The 26,980-nt window shown below is 47.2% G+C and overlaps 1 protein-coding gene across 1 annotated transcript; it reads left to right on the forward strand.

Moving 5' to 3' along the window:
- The first annotated feature begins 7,734 nt into the window (after positions 1–7,734).
- On the forward strand, positions 7,735–11,946 carry KLF4 (KLF transcription factor 4). The gene is made up of 5 exons (XM_061475632.1): positions 7,735–7,869; positions 7,952–8,069; positions 8,197–9,100; positions 9,183–9,347; positions 10,842–11,946. The coding sequence occupies exons 1-5, from the start codon at positions 7,865–7,867 to the stop codon at positions 11,015–11,017; spliced, it is 1,368 nt and encodes a 455-aa protein (XP_061331616.1). The 5' UTR covers positions 7,735–7,864; the 3' UTR covers positions 11,018–11,946.
- Positions 11,947–26,980: the final 15,034 nt, after the last annotated feature.

Here is a 26,980-nt window from a genome sequence, read left to right on the forward strand (position 1 = left end):
CTGGAGACAGATCTACACTCCTAATTCAGCTGGTAGGTTAGGGACCCTCCCCTGAGTCATTACCGCCTATTGTGTAAGACAATGGATTGTAAAAGCAATGTAGAAGATTTTATCTATAGAAACACTTTGGCAATCAGACTTCTGAGGATAAAATCAGGGATTCAGCTGACAATGAGTGTGTCTTTGCTGGTAGGATGCCAGCATCCAAAAGTATTAACTGGTGTAAATACTCTACTATGTCTTAATTACTTACAGATTTATTCATAGCCTTGACTGCACTGGTTCTTGAAAAGTACCATAACCATGCTACAAGTTTAGGTAACTTACTCTAAGGAAACTTTAAAGGGGTTCAGAAGCAAATACTTCTTTTTTAAGTTTAGCTGTACCGTTTCTCCACAAATGGATGGTATTATGCCTCCCGTTTAAGAAAAGAAAAAACAAAAAATTGTGAAAACATTAATGTTGCAAAATCACACACACAACATTGTGTGCTAACAAACTGGATGTGCCAGAAGAATTAAGGTTGCCCATGCCGCCGTCTTTTGGCCCATTTCTTGCATTACAAGATCACAAACTACTTTCCAGAGTAGGTCTGCCTCACCAGTTGCTCAAGGTAGATTTTGCTCAGTGGCAGACAGATTTAGCCCTAACCTAAATTCCACCTACGGTTTCCCATTGGCTCGGCATCCCTGAAGGCCCAGAGCCTGCCAGTAGGAAATGCTTGGCACAAAGACTTAGGTGGAATTTAGACTGGCTGAATCTGGAGCCTAATGAGCAGCTATTCCTTATTTTGTTTCTTCCTCATTGTGCAGAGTGTGGCCCCGGGCCTCAATTACTGCATGCTATTCAAACCCTGCTCAGAATGCAGCGTTATTAATTTCCTCATGTTTCCTCATTACTGATTTCCTATGGCACTCCTTGTCCCCACATCTCAGTGCCCTGCTAGCACAATGTGCTTCATGGCAGCCTGTGAAGTGAGCAGTGGATTTGCCGTTCAGCAATCACTGTAGCTGAACTGTTCTGCTGGCGTGGGGCACCTATAATGAGGTGTTTCCCAGAGCAGTTAACATTTTGAGCCACCAGCCAGCCATGTGCCCCTCACGGGGCAGGGTCCCATATGCCCTGCTGTCTGTGGCAAATCTTCTCTGGAAGATACGGAGCCACCAAAGCTGGCCTTCAGTAATACCATTGGAAGACGTTGCAATATCATTATGCAGCCTCTACGTCAAAAATCTGAGGGTAGTTGCCATATTGCTCTCATTAAGAGAGCAAGGGACTGTTATCATAGAGTAATGGGCTCCTGCTGGTACATTAATGTTGAAGCAGAGCTGGAGGCATTTATGGAAACAATGTGGAAGCCTGGTATTTATTCTCAGAGCAGACAACACTGATCCTTTCTCCCAGTGTTCTCCTACAATGTCTTTATTCCTGTTCAAATGAGGGGAATATTTATCTAATCATTTCCTCTGCTGGATACTGGTGCAGGGAAACAACAGATGTTCTTGACTTCAGCACAGCAAACAGTTTAGAAAGACATCTTGGGTGAATCAGCTATCCAGGTCAGTTTATGTACAACACTGTGTGGGAAAACCATGGAAAGATGCAGAGGTGTTGTTTACTGTCCCGTGATTACCTAGCTCATTAGCACAAATTTAACTCTGAATACTTCTGGTTAAACCCAGGAGCACTTCACTGCTAAGTTCCCTCTTACTCTCTCCTGCAAATTCAAATGCATTATGTGCTAGAACCATTTATCTCACATTTTCTAGTTGTCTCATATCTTGCACCTTAATGTATGTTTTGTTAGGAAGCACGTTATCACTTCAGATTAAACTCCTTAGAAGCACCACTTTTACTTAAACAAAAGAAATTCAGAGTTTAACCAGGAGAAAGGGCTTGAAAAATCCTCCAGCCGTGAAAGCAGATTTCTCCTTGGTGGGTGTTGAGGCTCACTTACAAATTTCTGCAGTAGAGGTTCCTCAGGAGCAAAATGTTGCCGTTCTTCTGCAAGTAAAAGAAACACCAAACAATGGCACAAGTGTGTCATCTTCCCAAGTCTGCAGGTGGGTTTGCCAAAGTCTTGCTGCAGCCATCACCTTCAACAATCATGAGGAAACTGCAGTGAGTGAAAGCAGTTACTAACATAGCTCCATTTCAGAGTTATGAGACAAGAGAGGAATAAATTGATTTTATATTGACACTGCTTGGGAATGTTCTGGGAAGCCAAATCTTTAGTAATGCTTCATTTTTATTAACACAGATTATTAATTAAAAGTTACTAATAAAGAGGTGAGGAAGACTGAAAAAGCAGAGCCTGAGAGGGAGGATGAGGGAGACCTCTACCACAGTTTTTCTCCAGCAATAAAGGGGGGCCTGGAGATGGCCAAAGAGTAAAACCCCTTTCTGCAGCAGAAAAAGAGATTCTTCCAGGGAGACAGAGAAGTTGGAAGTATCTTTTCCTTCCCAGAGGCTACTGGACAGCAATGCCTTAAATATTCCACACAGATAATAAAGACAGAATCTGGTCCCCAGAAAGAGTACAGGAGGATAAATGAATAGCAATCCGAGTATCTGGCTTCTTCTTCAGCACCAGCTACCCAGAGCAACCTAGTCTTCTCACCCATACATCTCCCTGCATCTTCCATGATATCCAAATCTATCATCCGTCGATAGGGACCAGCCTCTGGTTAACTAACAGCTGGTAATTTTTCAAGTTGTCTCTATTTTTCTGCGGCTCCTCCATTGGGTCTGGAAAAAACACAATGAATCAGACCCATGTGTGCAAAAAAATCACAAACAAGAATTCTTCCTCTTTGCTGTGTGTGAGTGTCCCCATATTACACACAGGACTTTACAATAGATGCTCATTGTGGAGTTCTTGTTTGCACCAGTGCCACCATGGGAGCCACTTACGTAAGTCATTGCTAAAGTCTGGGGAACATCTGAATTCAAAGATGGGTCAAACCCATTTAGGCAATGATGCCTAAGCTTGATAAAAAAGTATCAAGCTCTTTCTTTTCCATAAACAATTCAAGGTGTTTTGCCTCTTGGAGAAACACAACAACCCTTGGATTGCTTGAAAGCAGAAGAGCTGCTGCGTGCAAGAGATCCTCAGTGGTGCTAAATTGTGTGAGGGTGCTGGCTACCTCTATCAGGGGCTGGTGAGGCTAAGTGAATGGTGTTCAACAGGAGGACCAGCACCTCTGGAGCAGACAGGAATTAGCCTCCTGGGGGAATCAACAACTTGAGCTCTTGCTGAGAATTGGACCCCTGAGATTAATCTCTGCTTAGTTATTGGCTCTCAGAGAAGAAACACTGGGCTGATGTTCTCCAAGCATAGTGGAAGACATCATTAGGTCTGTATACAGACCCTTTTCCTCTGGGCTGTGAAAGCTGCAGAAAAAGCAGCTCATGGTCTACAGACCTCCTGACATCAACATGGACAAGTCTCAGCAACACTGCTTCTTACAAGGGACTGAAAGACCAGCAGCTGGACCTACAGCACTTTTACACACTACACACTACAGTGTGTTTGATCTAAATCAGCCCAAGGCTCTTGGATGGTGACAGTACGTATCACAGGGTCTTTCTGACTTTGCTCATGTAGGAAAGTAAAATAACTATTCACAAGATATAGTCGGGCTTTCAAAAAGCAGGTGAAAACAGGCACTCCTGACATTCTCAGTATGAATGTTTATGATCTTAAGGCTGCGTGTGCCATCTGTGTGTGTACGCACTTGCTACTGCTTGGACCCACTTAGAATTGCCCAGAATCTTCAGAAATGTGCCCTTTGCAATGTACTAATAATCCACAGGTATAAACCGCCAGCTGAGCAGGGTTTTATTTGTTTAACAAAAATTAAGTACCCCGTGCAAGAACACGTCAATAAAACTTGAGCTCAGTTGTTCAATTTATGAAGGGTACACAATACATGGTAGAAAACAGCTCCCGAAGAAGCAGGCTCAGGGAGAAATTTGGTGGCTGTGTCACTGGACTGTCCCACCCTCCTCACCATGCAGAGATCCAGCACGAAGAGGGTGAATCCTCAGCACTGCACTACACCTCTCCTGAGTGCGTCTGGCACAGAAAACGTATGTTAGATACACTTTCCCCCAGCTCAGATGCACTGCAGATGAGGTCTGTTAATTTGGATGGCATGGGCATAAGAAACCCCACAGGCGCCAAGTCTCCTTTTGTGAACCTACCCATCTCCACCTGCTCACCAGCAACTTTGGTAAGGTAGAACCCAGCACAGCGGCAATGATTCTGGAATCACTGCTTTTGATTTAAAGTAACAACAAGGATGCTAATAGATATATACAGGTTTCTTCCCAGTTCTCCTTCTGCTATTTATGCCAGCAATGAAGCCGGGGGGGGGGGGGGGGGGGGGGGGGGGGTGTAATGGTAGCTCCTGGCCCTGTAGGCTATTATCTGCTGTGATGTGCTGCAAAGATAATAAAACATAATCCCAAAGATGCCAGGAAAGCATCTTGTTGTCTGATCTCAACAACACTGTGACACGATTTTTCCCAAAGTCTGCAGCCCCTGATTCCATCAACTGCTGCCACAGACAACCAAATCAAAGGGGATAAGCTGCACATTTTGGTTCCTAGGAGGCAGTTCACTGAAAATCGTTCCAAACTTAGGCTTTCTATCAAGATAGACAGGTTGGTCTTTGTTTCAGGCACAATCAGCTCAACTGCTTGGGTTTTTTCCTTGTTGTTGATGTCCTTAATGTTTTTTTAATGTGGGATGCCATTTCCTGATGACTCTCTCTGCTCAAAAAACCTGTGCTCTTTCATCACCTTGCCTATTTTCTGTCTTTGGGGGTTTATACTCCCAGGTGATCAGTTTGTCACCAGCTCAGGCTAGCAGCAAAGGCTTCCTCATGATCAGCCCTGTTAAGCAGTCATTTCACTCCGCCTTGCACTTGCAGTGAATTACCGCTTGACTGGCTACTGACATGGGGTGTCAGCGCCAGGTAAGAATAATTCTTTCTTTTGAACAGCACCCATGGAAAGGCTTGGCCAGCCCTGCTCTTGCAGGGCAAGATGTGGTAGATGTGGAAGAAACTTCCTTCTTCTATCCAGGGAGGGAGAGGAACACACTGAGCCATGGCAGTCTGGCATGGCGAGTGCTGCAGCAACCTTCTTTCTGCCCAAGCACAGCGTAATCTGCAAAAATGTCACTGCACATCCAAGGCAAGAGGGACACAAGTCCTGTGCAATTTTCTATCTTAATTAAGAAATCCCTAAAGTCAGCTTCAAACAGCACAGAAACATGCTGTGTTCTGAGTTAGTGGAAGGAAATTTTAGAGAAAATTGGGAAACTTGGAGAAAGCTGAGACTTGGAGAAATGGTCAGCTGGCAATAAAAGTCACACTGAAACAGATCTGCCTTAAGAAAACAACATTTAGGTTGTTATGTAGGCTGGGAGCAGTTGCAAGTTTAATACATTTAATTTCCACACTCGGGGCCTTTAAATCCATACCTTTTCATTTGAGAGACAAAATGTTCTGACTTGTGTATAACTAGTGAAAAAGAACACGTTGACCTGTGTCCGGGATGTTCAAAAGCAGGTGGCACTGAACTTACCAGTGCCTTCAAACACACACTTAAGCACCCCACTGACATCTACTCACTCACATGAAAGCAGAACACAGCTTCTTAGCACATACCTTGCACGTGTCCATCTGAATTACCCAGAAATATGGGGACCAGGTTAATGAAATTATTTTAATGAAATTTAATGTATTTTAAGGTATTTTAATGAAAGATTGTGAAAGCAACCTGTATTATTTCAGCCCGTGTTATTCAAGCCTTCTCTTCCTGGAAGCGGCGAGGTTCTGGCATTTGTTTCAAAGGGATCACGTCACTTATCTGCTTTTGAAGCTTTCTTGTTCTCCTATTTCTAATACAGGATGTAATTTTAATTTTGGTCTTGGCCTTCTGAGCTTGAAATATGGACCTGGAAAATACTGTATAGCTTAAGAGACACATAAATTAACATTTACACCAACAGAAAATGAAAGAAAAACAACAGCTGGGCAAAAACTGTCTGGGGACCTGCAAGTTTCGTCATCAGGGGCTTTTCTCCCCAGACTAAGGGAGGCCAGAGGTTTAGACCTAAAACTGCTGCTGTTGGGTGTGGGTACTGATTCCTAAAGTGGCTGTCAAACCATCCAAGGACACATGCCCTGGACATAAGTCCTGCCGGGAACTGGCGGCCATGCTGCAAGCCTGGCCAGGAATGCAGAACATCACACATGTACCACCAGCCTGGCACCTCTGAGGAGGGACAGGGCTCTGTCCCCTGCGCACCAAGCCTTTGGGCATCCTCCGAGTGTGCCGCTAGCCTTCATTTCTCCACACTACTTCTTCTTGCACTGGCGTCTTCTGGCAAGACAAGGACTTTGTGCAGAAAATATAAACCGCACTTTTTCTAGTGCCAAAGTCATTAAAATTGACGTTTGTAACACAAAACTGGCAAAACCAGTTTGCTAAAATAAAGCCGGGTATTTTATTATTATTTTAGGGTTTAATTTAGTCATCGTGAGTTACTCAGGCTTATGTTTGCAAATTGCGCAGGGCAGTTACTTCACCCCTCTGGACCGACCAGTCCTGGAGCGCGGCCGGCAGCGCCACGGGCCGGGCTGGGGGCCGGAAGGTGGGGGAAGCCGCGACGGGGTCCGTAGCGTGGTCCCAAACGGGACGAAGGGTCAGGCGCGCAGCCCAGGGGAACCCCTCGTCCGGCTCGCCATTGCCCTCTGGAGGAGCCGAGCCGCCGCTGCCCGCCCGCGCCCAGCGGGGCAAAGGCACGTTGGCCACCAACAGCCCCTTGCGCCGGCGCCGGCCGCGGCGCGCGCGGGACCAGGCCGTCGGGGCGAACATCGGGGAACTGGAGAATATCCCCGAAGGGACGAAAAGCAAGCACAGGCGGGACGGGAGGGGAAAGGAGCGGGAGCCGCCGGGAGCCGCCCCGCTGCACGGCCCGGGTGCGCCCCGCGGGGCAGCACGCCCGTGCCGGGAACGCTGCGGCTGCACGCGCAACCGGCGGGGAGGTGCGCGCGGCGGACGCCTCCCTAGCCCTGTTCTGCGCAGCGCTCCCCCCGCGCGGGGACCCCCGGTTCGCACCCAACAAAGGCCCCGCTCACCGGGCCCGTCCCGCACCGCGCTCCGAAACCCCCCCCCCCCCCCCCGCTCGCGTCTGCACCCTGCCTGCGTCACGCAGCGTGCGCTACGGCGGGAGGAGAGCGGGCGCCGGGCGGGGCGGGGCGCGGGGATGGAGAACACCCCGCTCCCCGCCGCTCCCGCAGCACACGCCCCCCTCGGCCGGGCCGCGCGCTCACCGCCTCCTGTCCCCACGTGTCAGTTTGTTTTCGCCGTCGCCCGGCGACAGGGGGCGGGGCGCGCGCGAGGTGAGGTTATATGGGGGGCGGCGGCGGCGGGCACCGGGCAGTGCCGAGCGGGCTGACGGCGGGTGGAGGCGGCAGCTGTAGCGGCGGCGGAGCACGGGCTGGCCCGGCTCTCTCCCTCTCCACTGGCACCGCTGCGCCCCGTCCGTCCCGCCCGGCTCCCCCATGGCCGCAGCTCCCTGGGAAGCACCTCGCGCCGCCGCCCTGCCTGAGCCGCGTTGCCGGGCGGCGGCTGCCTCTCCACGGCGCCGCTAGCGCTCCGCGTCCCGCTCACCTTCGTCTCCGATACAGCGCCGAGGAAGAGGGCTCCCGCAACACCACCCCGGCGGCTCTCGGCCGGCTCTCCGCGGCTGGACGGCACATCCGTGTGCCACTTCTCCTCTCTCTCCTTTTTGGCGGCGCTCGGGACGACGGCGGCGGCAGCGGCTCGGCGTGACGCCCCGGCGCCGATGCGGTGGGTGCCGGGTACGGCCCCCGGCCCGGCTCTCCGCAGCCGCCGCAGCCGCCTGACACCGCTGTGCTCTCCCCACCCGCAGGCAGCCCCCCGGCGAGTGCGAGATGGCGCTCAGTGGCACGCTCCTCCCTTCCATCGCCACCTTCGCGGCGGGCGCCGCGGGTCGCGAGAAGGCGGCGCGGCCCGCGGGCCCCGGCAACGTGAGTATCGGAGTCCCGGCGGCGCGGGCCGGCCGGGACGGGGTCAGGGCGGCGCGGGCGGGGGCCGGCAGAAGCGGGCGTTGCGCGGTGGCGGGCCGGGTACTGAGCCGTGCCCGTCTCCTCGCAGCGGTGGCGGGAGGAGCTGTCGCAGCTGAAGCGGACGCCGCCGGCGCTGGCGGCGCGGCCCGTGGAGGCGCCGCCGTCGGAGCTGGAGGCCGCCGCAGCCCTGGGGCCCCGCCGCGACGCTGAGGAGTTCAACGAGCTGCTGGACTTCGACTTCATCCTCTCCAACTCTCTCATGCACCAGGAGCCCGCCGCCGCCGCTGTGGTGGTGGCCCCCGCCGCCGCCACGGCCCCCACTGCCAACCCCTGCCCTGCCGGGCCCTTCGCCTACCCACTGCCCCGGCCCGAACCTGCCGGCCTTCTCTATTGCGGCGGCGGCAGCACCCGTGACGGGGCCCCTGCTGCCGGTCCTACCGCCCCCTTCAACCTGGCTGACATCACCGACGTGTCGCCTTCGGGAGGCTTCGTGGCTGAGCTCATGCGGCCTGACCTGGACCCGGTGTACCTGCCGGCGCCCGCGGCGTTGCCGCCTCTGGGCAGTCTGCAGGGCAAGTTTGTGGTGAAGGCCGTGGGCGAGTACTCCCACCCAGGGCTCAGCCCCAAGGGTGGTCCCCCTGCTGCTGGCCCATCACCCAGCACTGAAGGCCCCGGGGCACCTTACAACCCCTTGCCACGGATGTGCCCCAAAATCAAGCAAGAGGCTGCCCCGCCGTGCACCTTGGCCCCACCGCCGCCACCACATGGCAGCGGCCCCCGAGGAGCCCCTCAGCACGACTTCTCCCTCGGCCGCCCGCTACCTGCCCGGACTACACCTTCACTGGGGCCCGAGGAGATGCTGAGCAGCAGAGACTCTCTCCCCACCACCCCAGGGCTGAGCCACGCACCACTGCCCCTGGGGTACCCCTCGGCATCTGGTTATCCCACGTTTCTGCCTGAGCAGCTGCCACCTGGCACACTCCAGTACCAAGGTGAGTTTGGGTGCTTCAGCAGCAGGCACAGCCGCCTTGGCGCTGGCTGTGTTGGTGCTCACTCTTTCCTGTCCGCCCCTAGAGCTGATGCCACCGGGGAGCTGCCTGCCTGAGGAGACCAAGCCCAAGAGGGGACGCCGGTCATGGCCTAGGAAAAGAACAGCCACACACACCTGCGATTATGCAGGCTGTGGCAAAACCTACACCAAGAGCTCTCATCTCAAGGCACATCTGAGAACCCACACAGGTTAGTTACAGTGCCGCGTCAGTAGGATGCCTCAGCATGGGTTTGAAGTGAGCACCTCAGACCTTGAGAAGGAGATACAGAAAGAGAGCTCCAAGTAGCGAGTCCTACCCTTCTTTGCTGGCTTTCCAGGCTTTTCTTCCTCACCTCTTGGGTACATGAAGTCCTGTGCAATCTTTGCTTGTTGGCTTGACCTTTTGCTTAATGGTTCAGAATGACTCAGATGTGGGAGTGGGTGGGTTTCTTGCCAAGGCAAAGTTTGTTGCTCCTCACTTGCTATGTGGCTAGCTAATTCGCAGGTAGTTGGAAGTTAGATGAGATTTGTTGCTCTAAATGGAGTTGGCCCACTTCTGAGAAGGGAGCAGACTTTTCTCTGAGATACTGCTTCCTTTGCTCATGGCTAAACGCTTTGCATGCATACCCCTCCTGTCTTGGCTTGCTCTAGTGCAAGAGACTCTGCACCTCTGCAAGCTGGTGCTCCCTTTCTGAGGAAACCGTGATGGGTCTCTTCTGAGCAGGGCCTTCGGCAGCAGTGGCAGAGTGCCTGTCATGTGAGAGGGAGCACATCTTCCCCTGCAGTAGTAACAAAGAGGCAGGGTTTAACGGTTGATTGGGTTCTGTTAGAACTGGTATAAAATCTGCCAAAATGTGTATCCGAGCCCAGGTTAAAACTTTAACCTTGCAGCTGAATGTGGTGTTGCAGTAACTGAGCTTGTGAAAGCAGGTACATCTTGTGTGTTTCATCAGTGCAAGCATTCCGTAACAGTGATTAAATAACCTGAAAATTTGCATAATTTAAATCTCTGGTTGGTGAACTTGACTCAAAACTTTCTCTGGAAGAGGAGAAGGGGAAGGGAGAAACCAGTAGTAGTGCAGTAGTTAGGCTACATCTTTAGTTAGTGGCAGTGGGTGGAAAAAATCAGTCAAGTGAACAGCAATTCCTGCCTGCTCCAAGCTGGTCAGTGCCATTTCCAGTGTGTGTGTGGAGCAGGGAGTTTGTAATTGTCAGGCAAACTTTATTGCCATCAACAATGGGTATAGTGAAAACAGAAAGCTTGAGTTCTTAATCAGGCTGAGCTAATGAAAACAGTTCTCAGCTGTTTAATTCTTGAGACCTACAATTACCTAAATATGTTGTCTGCTGAAATATTTCTGGTTCCTGTTTGGTTGTATAACATTAGCCAATGAAAAAGGCACTCTATCTGAACTTGTGTGCTCTGAAGCCTGGTGTTCAAGACAAACAATGGAAATGAGCATTTTAGTGGAGATTTCAGTGACACAAACGTTTTATAGAACCTGTACACTTTCAAAAGACAGTATTACTGTTAGTCTTTGTAGCTTGCTAGCAACTGCTTCAAGAAGTTCTTGCATTTTCTTTGGCATCACCTATTTTCTTATCCAGGACATGTGTTAGTGCTCCTTGAAAAAAAGGTGTTAGAAGTGATAGCCATGAAAAAGACATAGCTGACACAGTTTATTTTCTTTCTTTTTTTAAAGGTGAGAAACCTTATCACTGTGACTGGGAAGGCTGCGGATGGAAGTTTGCCCGATCCGATGAACTTACTCGTCACTACAGAAAACACACAGGCCACCGCCCCTTCCAATGCCAGCGGTGTGACAGAGCATTTTCCAGGTCAGACCACCTTGCCTTACACATGAAGAGGCACTTCTAATTGGAAGCAGTAGATCTTTCGCCAACTGCCATAGAGATTCAGTATTTACAGCATAAGGACTGTCTTTCACGAGATGGGGAGAACACAGTTTAAGCACTACAGATAATCAAGGTGAAGTCTTCCAAAGAGTGGAAAGAGGGATAATTGCATACAGATGTTGCAACTTTGTTTTTGTATATGTGCGTTTAAAAGAAAACCGAAAACGCTGGGGTCAGTGACTGAATCTTCTATCATTCCATTTGTAAATCCAACTTGAATTATTTCCGGACTACAAAATGCCAAGGAGTGACGGGAAGTCACAGATATCAGGGTTAAACTGACTGCGTAGTTCGGAGGGTGGGGATATTACATGGGGAAAGTACATTCCCTTAATTTTCTTTCAATGCAATATTAGATGTAAATGTCATCTTGTACTTTTGCTCTTTTCCTTCTAAAAGCCATTACAATGTTAGAAGGAAAAATTCAGGTACAGAATTATATTTTAAAAGCCTATTTCATGGTGCTTAGTGACTGTTGGTTCTAGAGGTACCAAAAACAGGAAGCCAAAGTTCTCAAACTGCTGCATGTCTGACAAGGACATATTTTTGTCTTATGATGACCAATTATGACGTAAACCAGGTAAATAAACCTGGTTTATCTTTTGTTTTGTTTTGTGTTTTTTTTTCCTTAAGAAAATAAGTTTATGCAGACAGTCTGTAATGCACTGTGGTTTCGATGTGCAATAGTTTGTACAATGGTTTATTCCCAAATAGCCTTAAGCAGAACAAATGTTTTCTATTTAGTTCTTTACTTAATAAATATGTAATATAAATTTAAGCAAACTTCTATTTTGTATATTTGTAAACTACAAAGTAAAAATGAACATTTTGTTGGAATTTGTATTTTGCATATTCAAGCGGAAAATAAGTGTTAAATAAACCTATAATATTATCTGAATGGCTACTCTTAATTTTCTTCTGTGCACAGAGATGTCCAAAGATAGTTCATTAAGTTTGTTAGTGGTTGAGTTTCCCAAGCTGAGGGGTGATTTGGCAGCAAAGACTTGTGGTCTCAAGACTCTAAAAGATAGGATTGTATAAGTGTAGTGCTGATGTAACACATTTTCGGTGCTGAAAATTTTTTTATCTGAATGTCGAATTGCCACTTCTCACCTGCAGGATGAAATTTTAATTTACTTTTTTTTAAGGTAACTCAGTTTGAATTATTTGTTAGAGGAAACTTATCTGTTGGGTACATGCGATTTTGCAATGTCAAAGATCACGGATTCTAGTGGTTTTTTTTTTTTTTAGTGGTTTTGTCAGCATGAAGAGTTCTTGCTTCTCTTTCTTGGTAAGCTGATGTAACCACCTTCGTGATGAACGAAGGAAAATCAACCAAGTAATGTCTCAAAGAATAAACTTTTGACTGAAGGAATAAAGAGTAGATGTGTAAACTACATTTTAACAACAAGTTCTGTGGAGTTCCTTTTGAAGCCTGCTGTGTCCTGGGAATTCGGTAATTTGGCAGTATCTGAAGAGCCAGAATTCCCGTAGGAATCCTGTTATGCATGCATTATTGTGGGCAGGCTTGCAGAGCCTACAAACTCAAGATGTGTTGCTGAAAGGTCCTCAGCATACTGCTCTGTCACAGTTAAGTGTTGGGAGCCAGCTGAATGCCTTGGGTCCTTACCGGTTATGTGTAGCTGTCCTTAGGGGCCTGATTGTGCTAGCTGTTTTACCAATGTGTAGCAGTAAGACTATTTCAATGTGGATACTTGATGAATAGGACCTGTTTTCTCGCTATGCTTTTTAAAAAGAGCAGAAAGAAATTATTCGTTTTCCACTGGTTTAAAATGTCAGTCAGCTTCCTAGATATGTGTAACGTTCAACAGAGCTGAGCATGGAAAACAAATTACAGGCAAAAGCTATTCACATTTTTGCAGTAGTTGAAATGAGTGGCAATATCAACTTTTTTGTTCCCAATTGTGCCTTAGGAATCCTATTAAATTTCACGTTTTGATGCGCTCTTTGTGTGGTGGGTGAGTGGTGCATTCCTTTCCAAAGTCCATGTGTAAATAACATAATGATGCAGAAAATACTTCTCACCCCTTATCTCCTAGGCATGCTTTGTTCAACTGAAAGCTATCTTTGTTGGTTTGATTTATAGGTAACATGGAGAGTAGGGAATGTCTTGTTTGGTTTGCAAATAGCAAGTATTTAAAAGTAAATTAAAGTTATGAGTCATCTTCTATCTGAAGGGTTTTTTCATGTGAGAACTTTCTGCAATTAAGCCAGTCATTTTTTGCCTCCTCTATTGCCTGTGGATTCTGGATGAGAGATGCAAGGTCAGTGTTGCAACTGGCATGATCTGTGTGCCTGAAGCATATTGTCCTGCCTCAGTAACACTGGAGCACGTTGGTAGCTGCAGGATCACCTCTGCCTGTACAGCTGCCATTCAGAGCCTTTTGAATCTGTCCATGCAAGGTCTACGTCCTAACTCATTGTAAGTACTGAAATCTGAAGATTTCATCCAAGAAACTAGTTTTCTTTGCTTTCTAAGTGTTCTGTCATTATGCAGCCTGAAGAATTTTATAAGATGCTTTTATGAAATGCTCTAGCATTTAGTAGTGCATTATCTGCTTAAGCCAACTTCAGTTTCTGCTTGATGGTTTTATAGACCCTAGGTTTATAGTTGCACGAAGAACGGCATTCTTGAAACAGGGCTTTGTTCTCTTCTCCCACTTGACTACTTTTTCCCCTTTTTTCCTGATCCTAACCAAGCTGTTGTCATGTATGACTTGCTTTATAGACCTAAATGGGCAAGGTTGTAGCTTGGTATTTAAAAGGAAATGCTGCTGTTCCTTTAACCATTTCCAAAATGCTACTCCTACAGTTTTGTGTTCGGAGCCAACACTCAATTTTTGATGTACGGCATGCAGCCTATGAGAGGCAGTTTTTGTTCTTAAGGAGGTCTCGGGGAGTAAGGAAAATACTGAATGAGCAGTTGCACCAGTTGTGCTCTGGTAAGCTAGGTAGAGCTAGAAACCACATGTTGTTGTGTTCAGCACCTGCTTCATTGTGTCTGTCGTCCCAGAGTTCCACTTAGGTGCAAGATTGTACACGGATGCAGTGGAACAACACATATATCAAAAAGCCTATCTTGTAAAACATATGTAAAACACCAGCAGTCTTGTAAAGGTGTCTTGAAAAACAAGATTTGTTTAGCATTACTAAAGGTTTATTCATGTGCTACTTTGCTAAGGCTGGGGCATCTAAAAGCAGGGTTTGAGGTTATTAGGGGTGGCCTCTCTGACATGGGGTGAGCACCTCCAGAGCTGCCACAGAGCACTGTTTTAGCTGCTGAAGGGAAAAGTTCTCTGGCAGAGAGTTATCTCTGCAGTCAGACTACAGCCATCCTTAATCCTGCTCACCCCTAGCCGAAATCTCTCTCGAGCACACTGAACGTGAGGATGGAGCTGTTTAAAACAAGATGACACATGCCTGCCTACCAAGTGCCAAGTATTCAAAAGCGCCATAGAAATAAAAATCTCAGAGCCACAGCACTTCTGTGCACTTGTCTGCTATTGCACCACAGGATGGAGGTTTGAATGCTTTAGACTTGGTTGTCAGTGGTAATCAAGCGCAAATGCCTGCAGCTTTCCCCTGTCACATGAAGATGTACTTGGAAGGGAGCTGCTCTTCCCGCAGGTTACCAGATCCCGCCACTGCTGAAGTCAACTGCAAATCTCACACAGATTTATATTAAGCTGATAGGAATCAGTGAATTTCATTTTCCTTCTCTTTAATAAGGGGAGATCAGAGACTCCTGCGGTTAATCACCCCGAGTGCTAACGGTTCAACTGAATTAGTTTACACAGGTTTCCTATGGGAGTGTGCTAGATGTTAGAGCTAGCCTGCTTCCACTGAACTCCCTGGCAAGCACTTTAACAGCAATTGCGTGCAAGAATTTCCAAATTAACCCATTTGCAAGCTGCATTCCTCTGTCGGCTTTCCTCCTTCGTGAGTGCAATTGGGTTGTGTACTCTAAGGCAGCAGGAGAACAGGAACAAGTTGCAAATGTGAATGGGTAGACCAGCAGTTACACTATAAGGATCTGGCAAAGGTATGGATGTGGTAGAAGTGCCAGCTGGAACAAGGACACCCGAGGTATGTTGAGCAAAACTCAGATGAAAAGGAAGAGAAACACCATCACTATCACATGGTAACTCATACTTGCCAGGAGAGCTCCCCAGATTAAATGGCTGTGTGTAGGCTTTATGGATGTGTCTCTGGAAACCAAGCAGATCAGTGTGTACATAAAAGAGGGGAAGGCCTATCATTCACCGAAATTTAATTGAGGTCACACTGGCTTGAAGCCACAGGGTAACACGCCCACATTCCCCTGTCTGCCGTACACCTGGATGACTCATGTTCCGTCTGCCCTTCACTCCTGCGGTGCCTCACAGGGGGACACTTTCATTGCTGCTGAGGGCACTGCCACCAAGTGCAGAAGTGGTCTCTGCAGCATGCGAGTGGGTGGTGGTGGTGTTTCCGCTGCCTTGTTCTCCACCTTGGCTCTATTTAGATGTCTGTTTATCTCCTTTTCACCTTTGGGTGCTTACCTGTGAGCCCTCAAGGCTAGAACCTGGTGTGAAAGACAGGAAGGGGGGAAAGTGGCTTGTGCTTTATTGATGTTTATTCTGTGTTTAGAACATGCGTGCCCAGAGTTTTGCCAAAGACAAGCAGCCTTAGTGGCTGCTCACAAGAGGTATGGGCAGCGGGACCTTTTTCTTTCAGTGATGTTTGCTAGACTCATGGAGCTGTGGCTTCTTTTGTAACTGAGATGACAATTTTCACATGGATTTTCCCTGGTCAACTCAGGGTCAGCCTTGTGACATGTTTATTAACAGGAAGTGTTAGGGAACACGCCAAGCTCCTTTCACTCTGGAGCTTGGGTGAGCAGAAGGGTAATCGTGGCCTGCTATCACCGCAGCCATCTTGCTGCGACTCTGAGAAGTTTTGCATGGTTTTGCTTTGAGTACGGCACACTTGTTTATCAAGCACAAGCTAAGGCTTGCTTAAATCTTGCCATTCAAGTTCTCCGCTATTAAACTTTCAGGCTTTATTCAACAAAATGATACAGCTTCCCTGTACTGGTTGGCTGAAGACCCTGAATTTTAGAAAGAGATATCCTGCAGTTACTCAGAATTATTTCCCGTGCTGCCACAGCAGTTAGAAATCGTCTGATGGGTGACACGGCATCACCAGCACACAAGGGTTTTTTTACTGAGAGCCTCCTCTCTGGTATTCAGTGTCAGTTTGTGTATGACGTAGTGTTGATGCCTTAATGGTTGTCGGGAGCAGACTGTCACGTCTGCTTTGTCCTCCCACCCCTAAAAGGCATGGGGAAGGCTGGCTGATTTTGCTGGCCTCGGGTTGCCAGCCTAACTCCCCAGGCTTTTGCCACCAGCCTCCCCAGGTCCACCATGTGCTTCCTGCCATGTAGAAATACTGCAGAGGGCTTTGCTCTCATGTACAAAATACTGTTTCTTGAGGTTCCTGTGTGAGTTTGATTTGCATATCAGGACTCTGGGAGGGTGCCACAGCATCGGTAGCATTTGATGTCTGTATCTCAGCTGGGGTCTTTCAGCATGAGGAGTATCTTGTGGAGTTGGTGTCCATCATCATTATGTTCTTCTTTCTGATAAAAATTAATATTGTACATTTAATATGTTGATAAACTACTAGGGGCAACATTGGTGGTGATTACTAAAGCACATTGGAATTTACTTTGTAAGCTCTGGATGAGGTTTTATTGTGTTTAGGCTCCAAATATACTGAGTCAGTAATACGGTTGGCAATCCAAAGGGATGCATTGCTCTTTGCACTGGGATGTAGTAGGTTTGGCTGTCCTTTCTCAGTCCCTGCATTACACTATTTCAGCAACAGGCTCCAATGCCTGACAAGGGACGGCTGAATTTGTTGGCCATGCAACAGATTATTATCTGTGATTCAAAATATCAAAATGCTTTCCACTGGAAAGCAAAATATTTCCCTGCTTTTAGCCTTCCTGCCTCCCCAGTAACTGTTCATTCTTTCCTAAGCCCCAGAGAATATTATAATGCTGCTGTCACCTGTACAAGATGTTTGACTACCTTCCTTCTGTAAACACTTTCTAACCAGCATTTGCTTTGACAAAGTTCCCATGTTCACAATGTAAAACTCTCTGGCAAGGCTTTATATGCAAAGAGGCCAAGTTGTTATGGTTGAGGCAACTGCGTTTCCTGTAACTCCGCTGTGGAGGAGCAAAGGAGCACAGGGCAGAGCCATGGCCAGTTCAGTCCAGCCACTGGTATTCTGCATCAGCCACTGGCCATAAATGTAACTGTAAGACCTGTGATGAGCATCTCTGGGTTGATCCCACCTCTCTCTCTCCCTGGAAAAGTCCCTTCCGAGCCCTGATAATTACAGCTCTGTTCATGCTCAGAAGCTTGAGGAGCACAGATGCCTTTCCAACCTGTGTTTATTTTATGCTGTAGCTCTACAGATTCCACTTGTTCAATAAATATTTGATCCTCTTTGGTGCCTTCCTGAGCTTCTGGCTTCAGGGAGACCTTGTGGCGAGGAGTTCCACAGTTAATTATGAACTAGCCTAAAAATAGAGTTGGGGGAGAGGAGAAGAAAGTATTTCCTTTCTGTAGTTTCTAAGGCTGCTGCCTTCCAGATTCCTGCCGTTTCCTCTTTCCTACATGCTGCAGAGAAGGGAAGAATCTAACCTCCTGCTCTAAATCAGCCTCGATTTTGTTGTTTACTGCCAAAGGCTGGAAAAATTCAACTTCAGTTGTATCTTTTAATGATTCTGGGAAGGGAAAGTAAGTACATACAAGCTTTTTCCATATGTGCATTCTTACATATGGATGAGTTCATCTATCCTACTGTACACTGAAAGAATGCCAGGAGAATTTAGCATAATGTGATATTTCAGTCAATATTTAAATGATGTTTTGGCTTACTGTTTCTTTAATAGCTGGAACATCTGAGAAGCCCTCACCCATCAATGGTTTTTGTTTAAGGATCGGTGTTTCTTCACATGTTATTCAAAACAGAAAAAAAAAAACCAACAATTTTTAGAATTTTCTTTTGAAAAGTTAATTGCATGAATCTCAGCAAGATGTAATACTTAAATGTTAAAATGTTTTCCGCCTCATGTACCCAAACATCCACATGGGTTGGAATTGCTCATTATTTATTTGTACATTTATTACTAAAGCATCCTTGATAATTGCTGGGTTTGCATATTTGCTATTATTACATGGAAAGGGAAACTGACCACAGCAGTGTTTATTGATCCAAATCTAAGTTTTCTGACATTAGCTCCAGCTTTTTCTTTTTGATTATGCTTTCAAAACCTTTTTTCTGCATGTCTTTCCCTCTTCTTGTGTCCCAGGTTTTAAAGAGCAAGTGTCAAAAAAACAGTGTCCCTTTGTACTGGGAACTGAAATTCATTCCAGGTGAGAGAATTCGCTTTCTAAGGAGTGATAAAGGTGTGTCTTAGCTGTCTGGGAATCTGACTTCTTCATTAGCAAACCAAATTCAGATGGTTACAGGTAAATCCCCTTGGTAAGATGAGGTTAGAGTTTATACTGATCTGGGGCTACGCAAATGAACCGCATAGGCAAATCCAAAGCATTATAAAAATAGGTAACACTTTGAAAAACTTTAAGATCTGAATCTTAATGGTCCAAAACTGGAAACCATGTGTGAATGAGGCAAAGCAGGGGGGGAGGGAGGCAGATGGTGGGGGGGGTGGGGGTGGGGGGATGTATGGGAGAATACAGAACAGAGGAATGATCTAAGTATTGCCCAAACCACTGCTGTATCAGAGGTTTTCTCTGACTGGCTTCTCCCTGCGTTTTATTTTGTGCTAAACATAAGGTGCCAGAGTTTACATTTAATAACTCTGCCAAGTTAGTAATTTAGATAAATATTGACTGTCAGTGAATGCATCCCACTAGGGAGTGCAGCAGCACAAGACAGAAATCTCTTCCTCTGCAGATGTACTTTGTATATAAAACTTGGTGTGTGGATTCCCCCCCAGCCCAGGGAAGTCACTCTGCTGATTTTTCAGTTGCTGAGTGCTTGCTGCTTTTCACTGGGTGGCTGCTGAGAGCAAGGTGTCAGCAGAAAGATGAACCTCCCAGGATGAATTAGGTGATGCTGTGCTGGTGCTGGTGCTGTCTTTCTCGCAGGCAGGACTAACAGCAAGTGCTCAGCAAGATGCTTGTGCTGCAGGCACGCAGGGCTCTGAGTGCACTCCGCTGCTGTATGCGTGGCTCCTGAGATGGGGGTGTGAAAACAGGATAGAGGTTGATAGTAGGAAAATATGCAGACAGACAAAATGGTTCAGCAATGCAAGAGGGAACAATACAGTGACAGCTGTTCTGATTTCCTCTCCCTTCATATATAAAGTAATCAAAAACAGAGCTGTTCTGAGCTGGAGCAGATGATAATTCTTTTAAGTACACTGGGTCTGCTGTTGTCCCCTTCCCTTCCCTTCCCTTCCCTTCCCTTCCCTTCCCTTCCCTTCCCTTCCCTTCCCTTCCCTTCCCTTCCCTTCCCTTCCTTTATTTTCTCTCCCCCTTCCTTTATTCATTTATTTCTTCCTTTCTTGTGTCTCTCTGTCTTTCCTTCTCCTTCACCCCATGCTTTACAATGACAGCATTTAATCTTACCAGATTATTGCAAGGGAAATTGCAATTGTGCTGTGGAGCCAAGCTAATAGTTTTGTTTGGGAGGCAGAGCTCTCACTTAATGGGTGCTGTTCATGAAGATGCAGCCTTTAGAGACTCAGGGCTGAAGTAAAATGACAAAACACGTTACTGGACAGAGGAATTGAGATGAAGGGCTCAAAAACAAGACAAGAGGAATGAGAAATCAAGTAGCAACGGGGCCTCACTCAGGACCTTGAAAGGTGCTCTCTATTGGATTCAATGAAAAAGCAAGCCCCACATCACAAGCCCCTGTAGGGCTTCATCTTATTTCCTTTGTTGCGGTGAAGAAAACATGTAACATGGACAGGATTTTCAACTTGGTGTGTGTGTGAAAGTTCAATTTTTTCCTCCGCATTCAAATGACATAAAAGTTCATGAGGTTCCCAGCACTCTGGAGCCTCATTATTTAGTATGCACAAACATGTTCTCAGGTGATGAGGATTCACAGCAGCAGCAGGAAGGAGAAACTGGAGAATGCAAATAAAGATGTGCCCACCTTGTGCTTCCTGAGGGTGACAGAAGGAGTGAGTCCAGATGAGCACTGGATCCTGTGTCAGAAAGGCGGTCATGAACTCTTCTTTCTTTAAAATGAGGGGCTGTGTAGAAAACTACAGGCTGGTTTTTTTTTGGTTACTCGGTTGATTGGTTTGGGTTTTGGTTGTCAGTTGTTTTCTTTTCCCATACTCTGTTGCAGATGTCTGAGTTTGCTCTGTGTTTTTATTTATTTATAGGCATTTCTGTGGCACTCATCACCATAGTATCTGGGCAAATCTTTCCTTTCTTGTGTCATGTAATTAAATCTATACAAAATACATATGTTCTTGGCGGAGATAAAAAAATATGTTAAGCTCTGCTTTTGGAAGGGATTTGTGCCCTGAAATTAACCACTGCTTTTGCAATGCTGTATCTTTCCGTGTACATATGAGGGGGGAAATACACAGCCTTGTTATGGCTGTATGCTCACGTACCTGCTACCCTGGTATGTGGGGCCATGGCACCTTGTCCATCGGTAACAGGGATACCAGTGGGGAAGCAGGCACTTTTGGGGTGGTTGGGTTGGACACCTTACTGGGGACACTGAGGCATGCTTCTGCCTTCCTCACTCATCCAGGCACTGTGTGCATAACTAGCAGTAGGATGAAAGGGCACGAGCACACACACATACATAACCCTAAATAGGGAAGTACAGACTCCCCATGAAATTCTGTTCTAGAGGATAGGATGCTATTTTATTATGTTTGTGTAGCCAGGGCTCCTACAAAGGCCAGCACATCCCTTCAGCCCAGGATTCGGGGGAGGAGAAGCAGGCAAGTGCTGTGGAGAGGCTGGAGCTTTCTGAGGAGCCAGAAGCATGAACCACAACTGGTTCCCCACCACGTGTGACTCATATCCCATCCTCTAAAGGAAGGTGATTGTTCCTTCTCCTCTGGAGTATTCCACAGTGAAATGTCCGTCTGGTATCTAGTACAATGGTCATGGGCATCCTGCAGAGCTGATCTGAATGAGTGTAAGGACAAGCTGATGACTGGTCAAGAACAGGTTTGCAAAGGTCTGCCAGTCTCACCAGTCAGCTCTGTCTCAGTGGAATCCTGAATTTGACAGGGCTAAGGCCAGCACAGATGCCTTCCACAGCCCCGGGTGGAAGAAACTCTGCTTTTGTATAAATACACAAACAGATCCAAGCAGGCTGTGCACCAGCTAAAGTGATGGTCCTGCAGATGTTCCCTGACTCAGGTAGGCAACCAGCACCCTGGTGCCTGGTTTGGCTATACTTGAGGGGCCATATTCATACTCAGATGAACAGGGGGTGGTGTTTAGAAGTATGAGCTGCTCTTAGAGATTGCGCCCTTCAGCAGAGAAGTCACCCTCCCAACCAGGGCTGACTAGTGACCAGTTGCTGGCATACCCCTTAGGAAGGAATTTGGAAGTGGTGTGGTGGCCTGAGTCCCACAACAGGGCCAACTGCAGCCAACATGAACACATTACACATCCTCCTGTTGGAGGAAATAAATCTGGCCCTTTCCTTTTTGAGAGCAATTTGTTTCTCCCATTCCAGAAAGAAAGGGAGCTGCACTGCTTTGGTGCTTGAAGATCATCTACAGTACAGAAGCCCGGATCCTCAGAGTCAGAGTAATCAGCCACCCTCATAACTGCACATACCTTATAGCATCCTCATTCTCCAGGACATCCAACACCATTAGTCACTTGTGAAAACCTTTGGTTGTGTTTGTGTTCCTCCTTTCTTTCTGTTTTTGTCAGAGACATGTATAACCCAGGGTTGGTTCATCACCCTTCAGGTACTGCTCATGTGTTTTATTACCTGGCTGAATCTGGCTCTACAGAGACACAACTATCCCTGGTTTCTAAAGGCCACGTGAGCAGGACTGGGCTTGTCTGAAGCTCCAGCAACAAACAAGAAAGAGTTATTGCCTTTCTCCTAGGTGGGAAAACCCTTATGCTGATTTTCAGGAATGAATAACCACAATGCTAACTGAATGCTGAGAATAACCATGTTTCCAGATGTTTGAGATGTTCGGTGGTGTGTTGTTGGTTTTTTTTCTTTCTTTTTTAATGATAGTGTTTTATATAAGGCAAACAAGATGAAGTATTGATGTTAGAACATGAAAGAAGGCATTAATAAGAGGCACAACTTTCTGGTACTTGGAGGCTGGATGAAAGCCTTTTAGCAAACATTAATGGATCAGGCAGCATTCATACCTGTCTAGCTCAGAAATGCAGAGATATTCCAGAAGCGTTAAGTGGGTTTTAGCGTAGGTGCAGGCTTCAGCCTCGGAGCATTTCGCTGCTGATGGAAGGTGATGGAGCCGGAGAGCACACGGGGGGATGCAGCGGAGCAGTACTGGAGAGGCTGGAGAGACGTCGCAGCCCCGGAGCCACGCCAGCAGATGGGCTATGGAGCCGTGATTAATTGTTTTGTAGTGCCACCGTGAGGAGCGCCGGCTCGGCTGGGCGGCACCGCGAGGTGCGGGTAGCGGCAGCCGCAAGCCGGGAGTAGCCGGAGGATTACAACAGGCGACACCTCAAGCCCAGCGCTGCGGCTAAGGCTGCCTCGGGCAGCTGCGAGCCGTCCGGTAGTTGCTGTGAGCGCCAGAGGGGCAGACCGCGGCCTTCCCCGGCAGCCAAGCCCGAATGCGGCGTGAGGCCGGCGGTGTCTCCGGGACAGGACTGGCCTGGCCCAGTTCGTCCAGCCGCAGCACCGCTGGGATGACTCGTCCTGGGCTAACTTCACTCTCCCATCCTGCCTGATCAGCGCCACGGCCAAACACGAACTCGAGTGGGCAAAGCATTTTATGAGGATCTGCACCTTTCCCTTTGCCGTGTCAAACAGCCATCCCCAGCTGACCGCAGCCTGTTTATTGGAGGGGGAGAGCTTTGTCAGATCAGGCTGGCAGCATCGTCTTAGGCTGGAATCAATCTAAATAAATAAATCAGTGAGCAGAACTGGCTGCGTGGTGCAGCTGGTGCTGGAGGGATTCTCTGAGCAATCCCAGCATAGCCCTGCATTCCAACTTTAGAAAGAAAATCAATACAGGAACTGTATTCTTCCAGTGTACAGCTACATAAGACCATGGCATGCCATGGTTCTTGGCTTTTAGCTGTATGCTTCACTGGTACATAAAAACACTCAAGACAGGGCAATGATGCACATCACGTAACACAATCCTACAGAAGTATGCATTTAGGTTTGCTTGTGTGTAGCTTAACTGTCACTCAGAGGATGAAATAAAAGCTGTATTTTTCATATTGCATGCCAATGCTAGCCAAAACAAGTGACAGGCTTATGGTCTTATTTGGGGGTTTCTGGTGTATATCTGACGATGTTCTGGGAGGAAGCATGCAGTGAGTTAAAAACTGGTTAAGGCACTAGTTTGTGACGCCGGAGACCTGGCGTCAATTCCCAGCTCTGCCGCAGACTCCCAGTGTGACCTGAGGCAAGCTATTTCCCTCCCAAAACACTTTCATTGTCAGAGAAGGCAAAATCCGACTTCATGTGAGTTTTGCCTTTGACTCGATGGAGCCAGCTCTCACCCACGCATTTCAGAGCTCAGAAATTAAATACAGGCTTAAGCACCTTGCTGAATTAGTGCCAGAACTTCCCTGCATTTCAGCTTCCTACACCTAGAAGAGGAATAAAAATCACTTCCCTATTCCCGCTCACTTTGCATGCTTAGGCTGAAGCCTGTTTGGCATAGGAATAAGTGTAATTACTGGGACCGTGCTTATGCGCTAGCCTATTCACCTGATAAACAGCAGCTCAAGTGAGAACCTGACTTGTCAGAGGCCTCATATTTGGCTGCCTTCATCTGCACTCACATGCTGCTGTGTCTTACCAGCCTCTTCAAGCTGACGGGATTTCTTCATGGCTGGCAGATAACTGGGAATTAATCATTCGCAACCCACGTTAATAGAGAAAACTCAGTGTCCCTGCTTAGACAAATCGTAGGTTTCTAGTAAGGGGCTCCCTCAATCGTAACTCTTCATCTTTTCATGGAGGGGTGTGTTGTGACATTACACAGCTAAGTTTATATAACTGGCACCTCAGAGTGCTCCCCTAAACAGGATATTCCTGTTGGCAAAGGACTGTGCATTTGCTTAAACCAACAGCTGTAAGTTCCAGCAGCCCTTGACAGGTACAAACAAGGAACCACACTGATAGCTGAGGGGAGGAGAGATTACTACGCTTAACAAGAAATAGACTTTGGCATTTACATGTGTATCACGGATACGCTCTATAAGGTAAACAAATACAGCATAAAAGCATAGTTGACTATTCAAATGACCTGATTGTTCCCATTATGATGATGTCTGCCGGCATGTATTTAATAACACACTAATTGAGTTTGCATGCATCAGGAAGAAAACTTTTCACTATCTGTTTCGGGATGGTTTCTGATGACATTTTCTTTCAAGTTTTATTTTTTTATTTACGGGGGGGGGGGGGGGGGGGGGACGGGACTGTTTGAAATGAAAATTTATCTTGGCTCTTGCTAATGTGCCAGGCTCCTGTGGCCAGTCCTGATATTTACCAGGACACAGGCAGGCCCGGCAGCAGCCAGGCCTCCTCAGGGCTGCTGTGAGCAGTGCTAGATTGAAGTCAGGCATCCGCCGGTCCCTCCTTCTTGTCCAGGTTCACATCAGGTCCAGGTCCTTCTCTTGCCCCAACAGTTGCTGTGCTAGTGATGGTTCAGCTCAGCCAGGCACACAGCAGAGACTTGCGAGTTGCCTCCCCTTATAACCTGAACATGCAAAAACAGTTACTGAAGCCAGCCCCGGTGAGACTCGGGTTATTTAAGCCTCAGGTACATATGCATGGCTCCAACCTGACGATTACAGCCAACATTAAGCTGACAAGGCCCTCCAGGACATTTAGCGAACTACTCACCCTCTGCACTAGGTTTTGATTTCAGCATTAAATACGTCAACCAGTTTGTTTAGCAATTCTGAAGAGGAAGTTTAAAAGTCCACGGGGGAAGCAGAAGGCAAACAGGCCATTCGGTTCAGCAGCCCTCCATGCTGGGGACATGCATTAGAACAGCAAACGAGATTTTAGGCATCTGACTGATAAAATGGTTATTAATGCTTCTCTAGTTGTAATAAATTTGTTCTGGTCATACAGCAACAGTTGGCAAGCTGAATTATAACCAGCAAGATAAACGCTCATGGTAAAATAACCTTTGCCCCCATATTCCAGCTAAGTGGGTAAAATGAATCTAATCAGTCAATTTATTTTATTCTTATTGCATCTACGAAACTTCTGGGAACTCACATAAGATTTCCCCGTGTACTAGCTGTTTCATGTGGCCTGAGGGCTATCTTCATGGAGTAAGTCAAACCTGTAGATGATGTGCAAAGGTTTAAGAAGGACGGTGCCTGTTGACTGTGGGGTGATAAAGAGGCCAGGGATGTGCTTCTGCCTCTGCTCCTGCGTAGCTGCAGCTAGCCAGGACAGGGACCACTGCAGTGTGGCGCCAAAGGAAAACCGTAAACAGCCTCCTCCTGCCCTGGCAAACTGATACATGAACTGCCTCCTGGAGGTGCAGAGCTCAACATTTCATCAGGTGGTATGCCTGCAGCTCCCTTCCCCCACATTCTATATGTAATCATGCTGGCAAAGCCTGGCAACATGGTAATTCACAAATGGATGTCAGAGGTGCTGAAAGCTGTCTTTTGGATAGTACTCAGAGGGAGTCAAACTCATTTTCAGGCCCAACATACTTGGATGAGCATGCAAAACATTCAGCCCTGGTTCACAGGACTTGGGGATGTGGTGGTAACTGGCTTTTTAGAAGCAGACCAAAGGTCTTGCAGCCTCTGGAGGCATAACCCATCTTTATCCTAAATCATAGATGCTGCTTAGGAATGGAGAGGCTTCAGGTATCTGCCAAAACGACCCCCAGTGCCCAAGGCCGTCCTCTGGGCTGAAGAGGTGTCAGAACACCAGCAGTGCTACCAGTCGCAGCTGGGACCAAGCACAAACCTCACGCTGCTGCTCCTCTCCTGCCACACCACCATGAACCTGGAAGCACATTTAACATAGGGGAAAATGCATTTAGAAAGCAAGCAGGAGAGAAAAAAGATACGGGGTTAGGAGTTAAAAGTCTGACAGTGTATAAGAATTGTCCTCTGAAGACTTTTCAAGTCACTGCAGCCAGTTTTAAAAGGTGCTGTACACTTGCATTTTTGGAAGTGCAGCTCCAACTGCGTAAGTGGCAAAAAGAGTGCATGGTCAGTGGGTCCTTGATTTTGTCTGTGCTTGAAGGGACTGCCATCACTTAAATAACCACCAGATGTTTCAAAGCCTTTGAAAACACTTTGTTTAATTTAACATTTTAACGCTAGGAATGGGCTAAAGTTTAGGTGTGGTGGTTTCACATATTTTTGGAACCTGTTTATCCATCTTTTATTAAGACACTTGAGAAGACAGCTCAAAATACTTCAGTGACTTCAGTGATGCTGTAATTTCTGCTTCTTTGTTTTCTGAATATGATTAAGTTAAATTCCTGTCTCCATCTTAAGGTGCTTCCTGCAGAGACACTGAGAGGCCAGTATCACAAGGCTTTGTTTGGTTTGTTTTTTTTCCAGATCACTGGCTGAGCTCGTAAGCAAAGACATGAAAACCTGTTTTATATCTTAGATTTACCCTAACAACCTACCTTCCAGCTAAGTTTTGTGTTTTGTCGCCTTTTATTTAA

The sequence above is a fragment of the Pezoporus flaviventris genome, unplaced genomic scaffold, assembly GCF_033815535.1.
Source record: "Pezoporus flaviventris isolate CSIRO_AGI_PZ_B2104156 unplaced genomic scaffold, CSIRO_AGI_Pfla_v1 ptg000086l, whole genome shotgun sequence".
NCBI lineage: Eukaryota > Metazoa > Chordata > Aves > Psittaciformes > Psittacidae > Pezoporus > Pezoporus flaviventris.

Excerpts from the sequence above, each read along its gene's own strand:
- KLF4 (XM_061475632.1), top strand. Across the intron at positions 8,070-8,196 it reads GGCCCGCGGGCCCCGGCAAC|CGGTGGCGGGAGGAGCTGTC; the intron begins GTGAGTATCGGA and ends GTCTCCTCGCAG. Across the intron at positions 9,101-9,182 it reads TGGCACACTCCAGTACCAAG|AGCTGATGCCACCGGGGAGC; the intron begins GTGAGTTTGGGT and ends GTCCGCCCCTAG.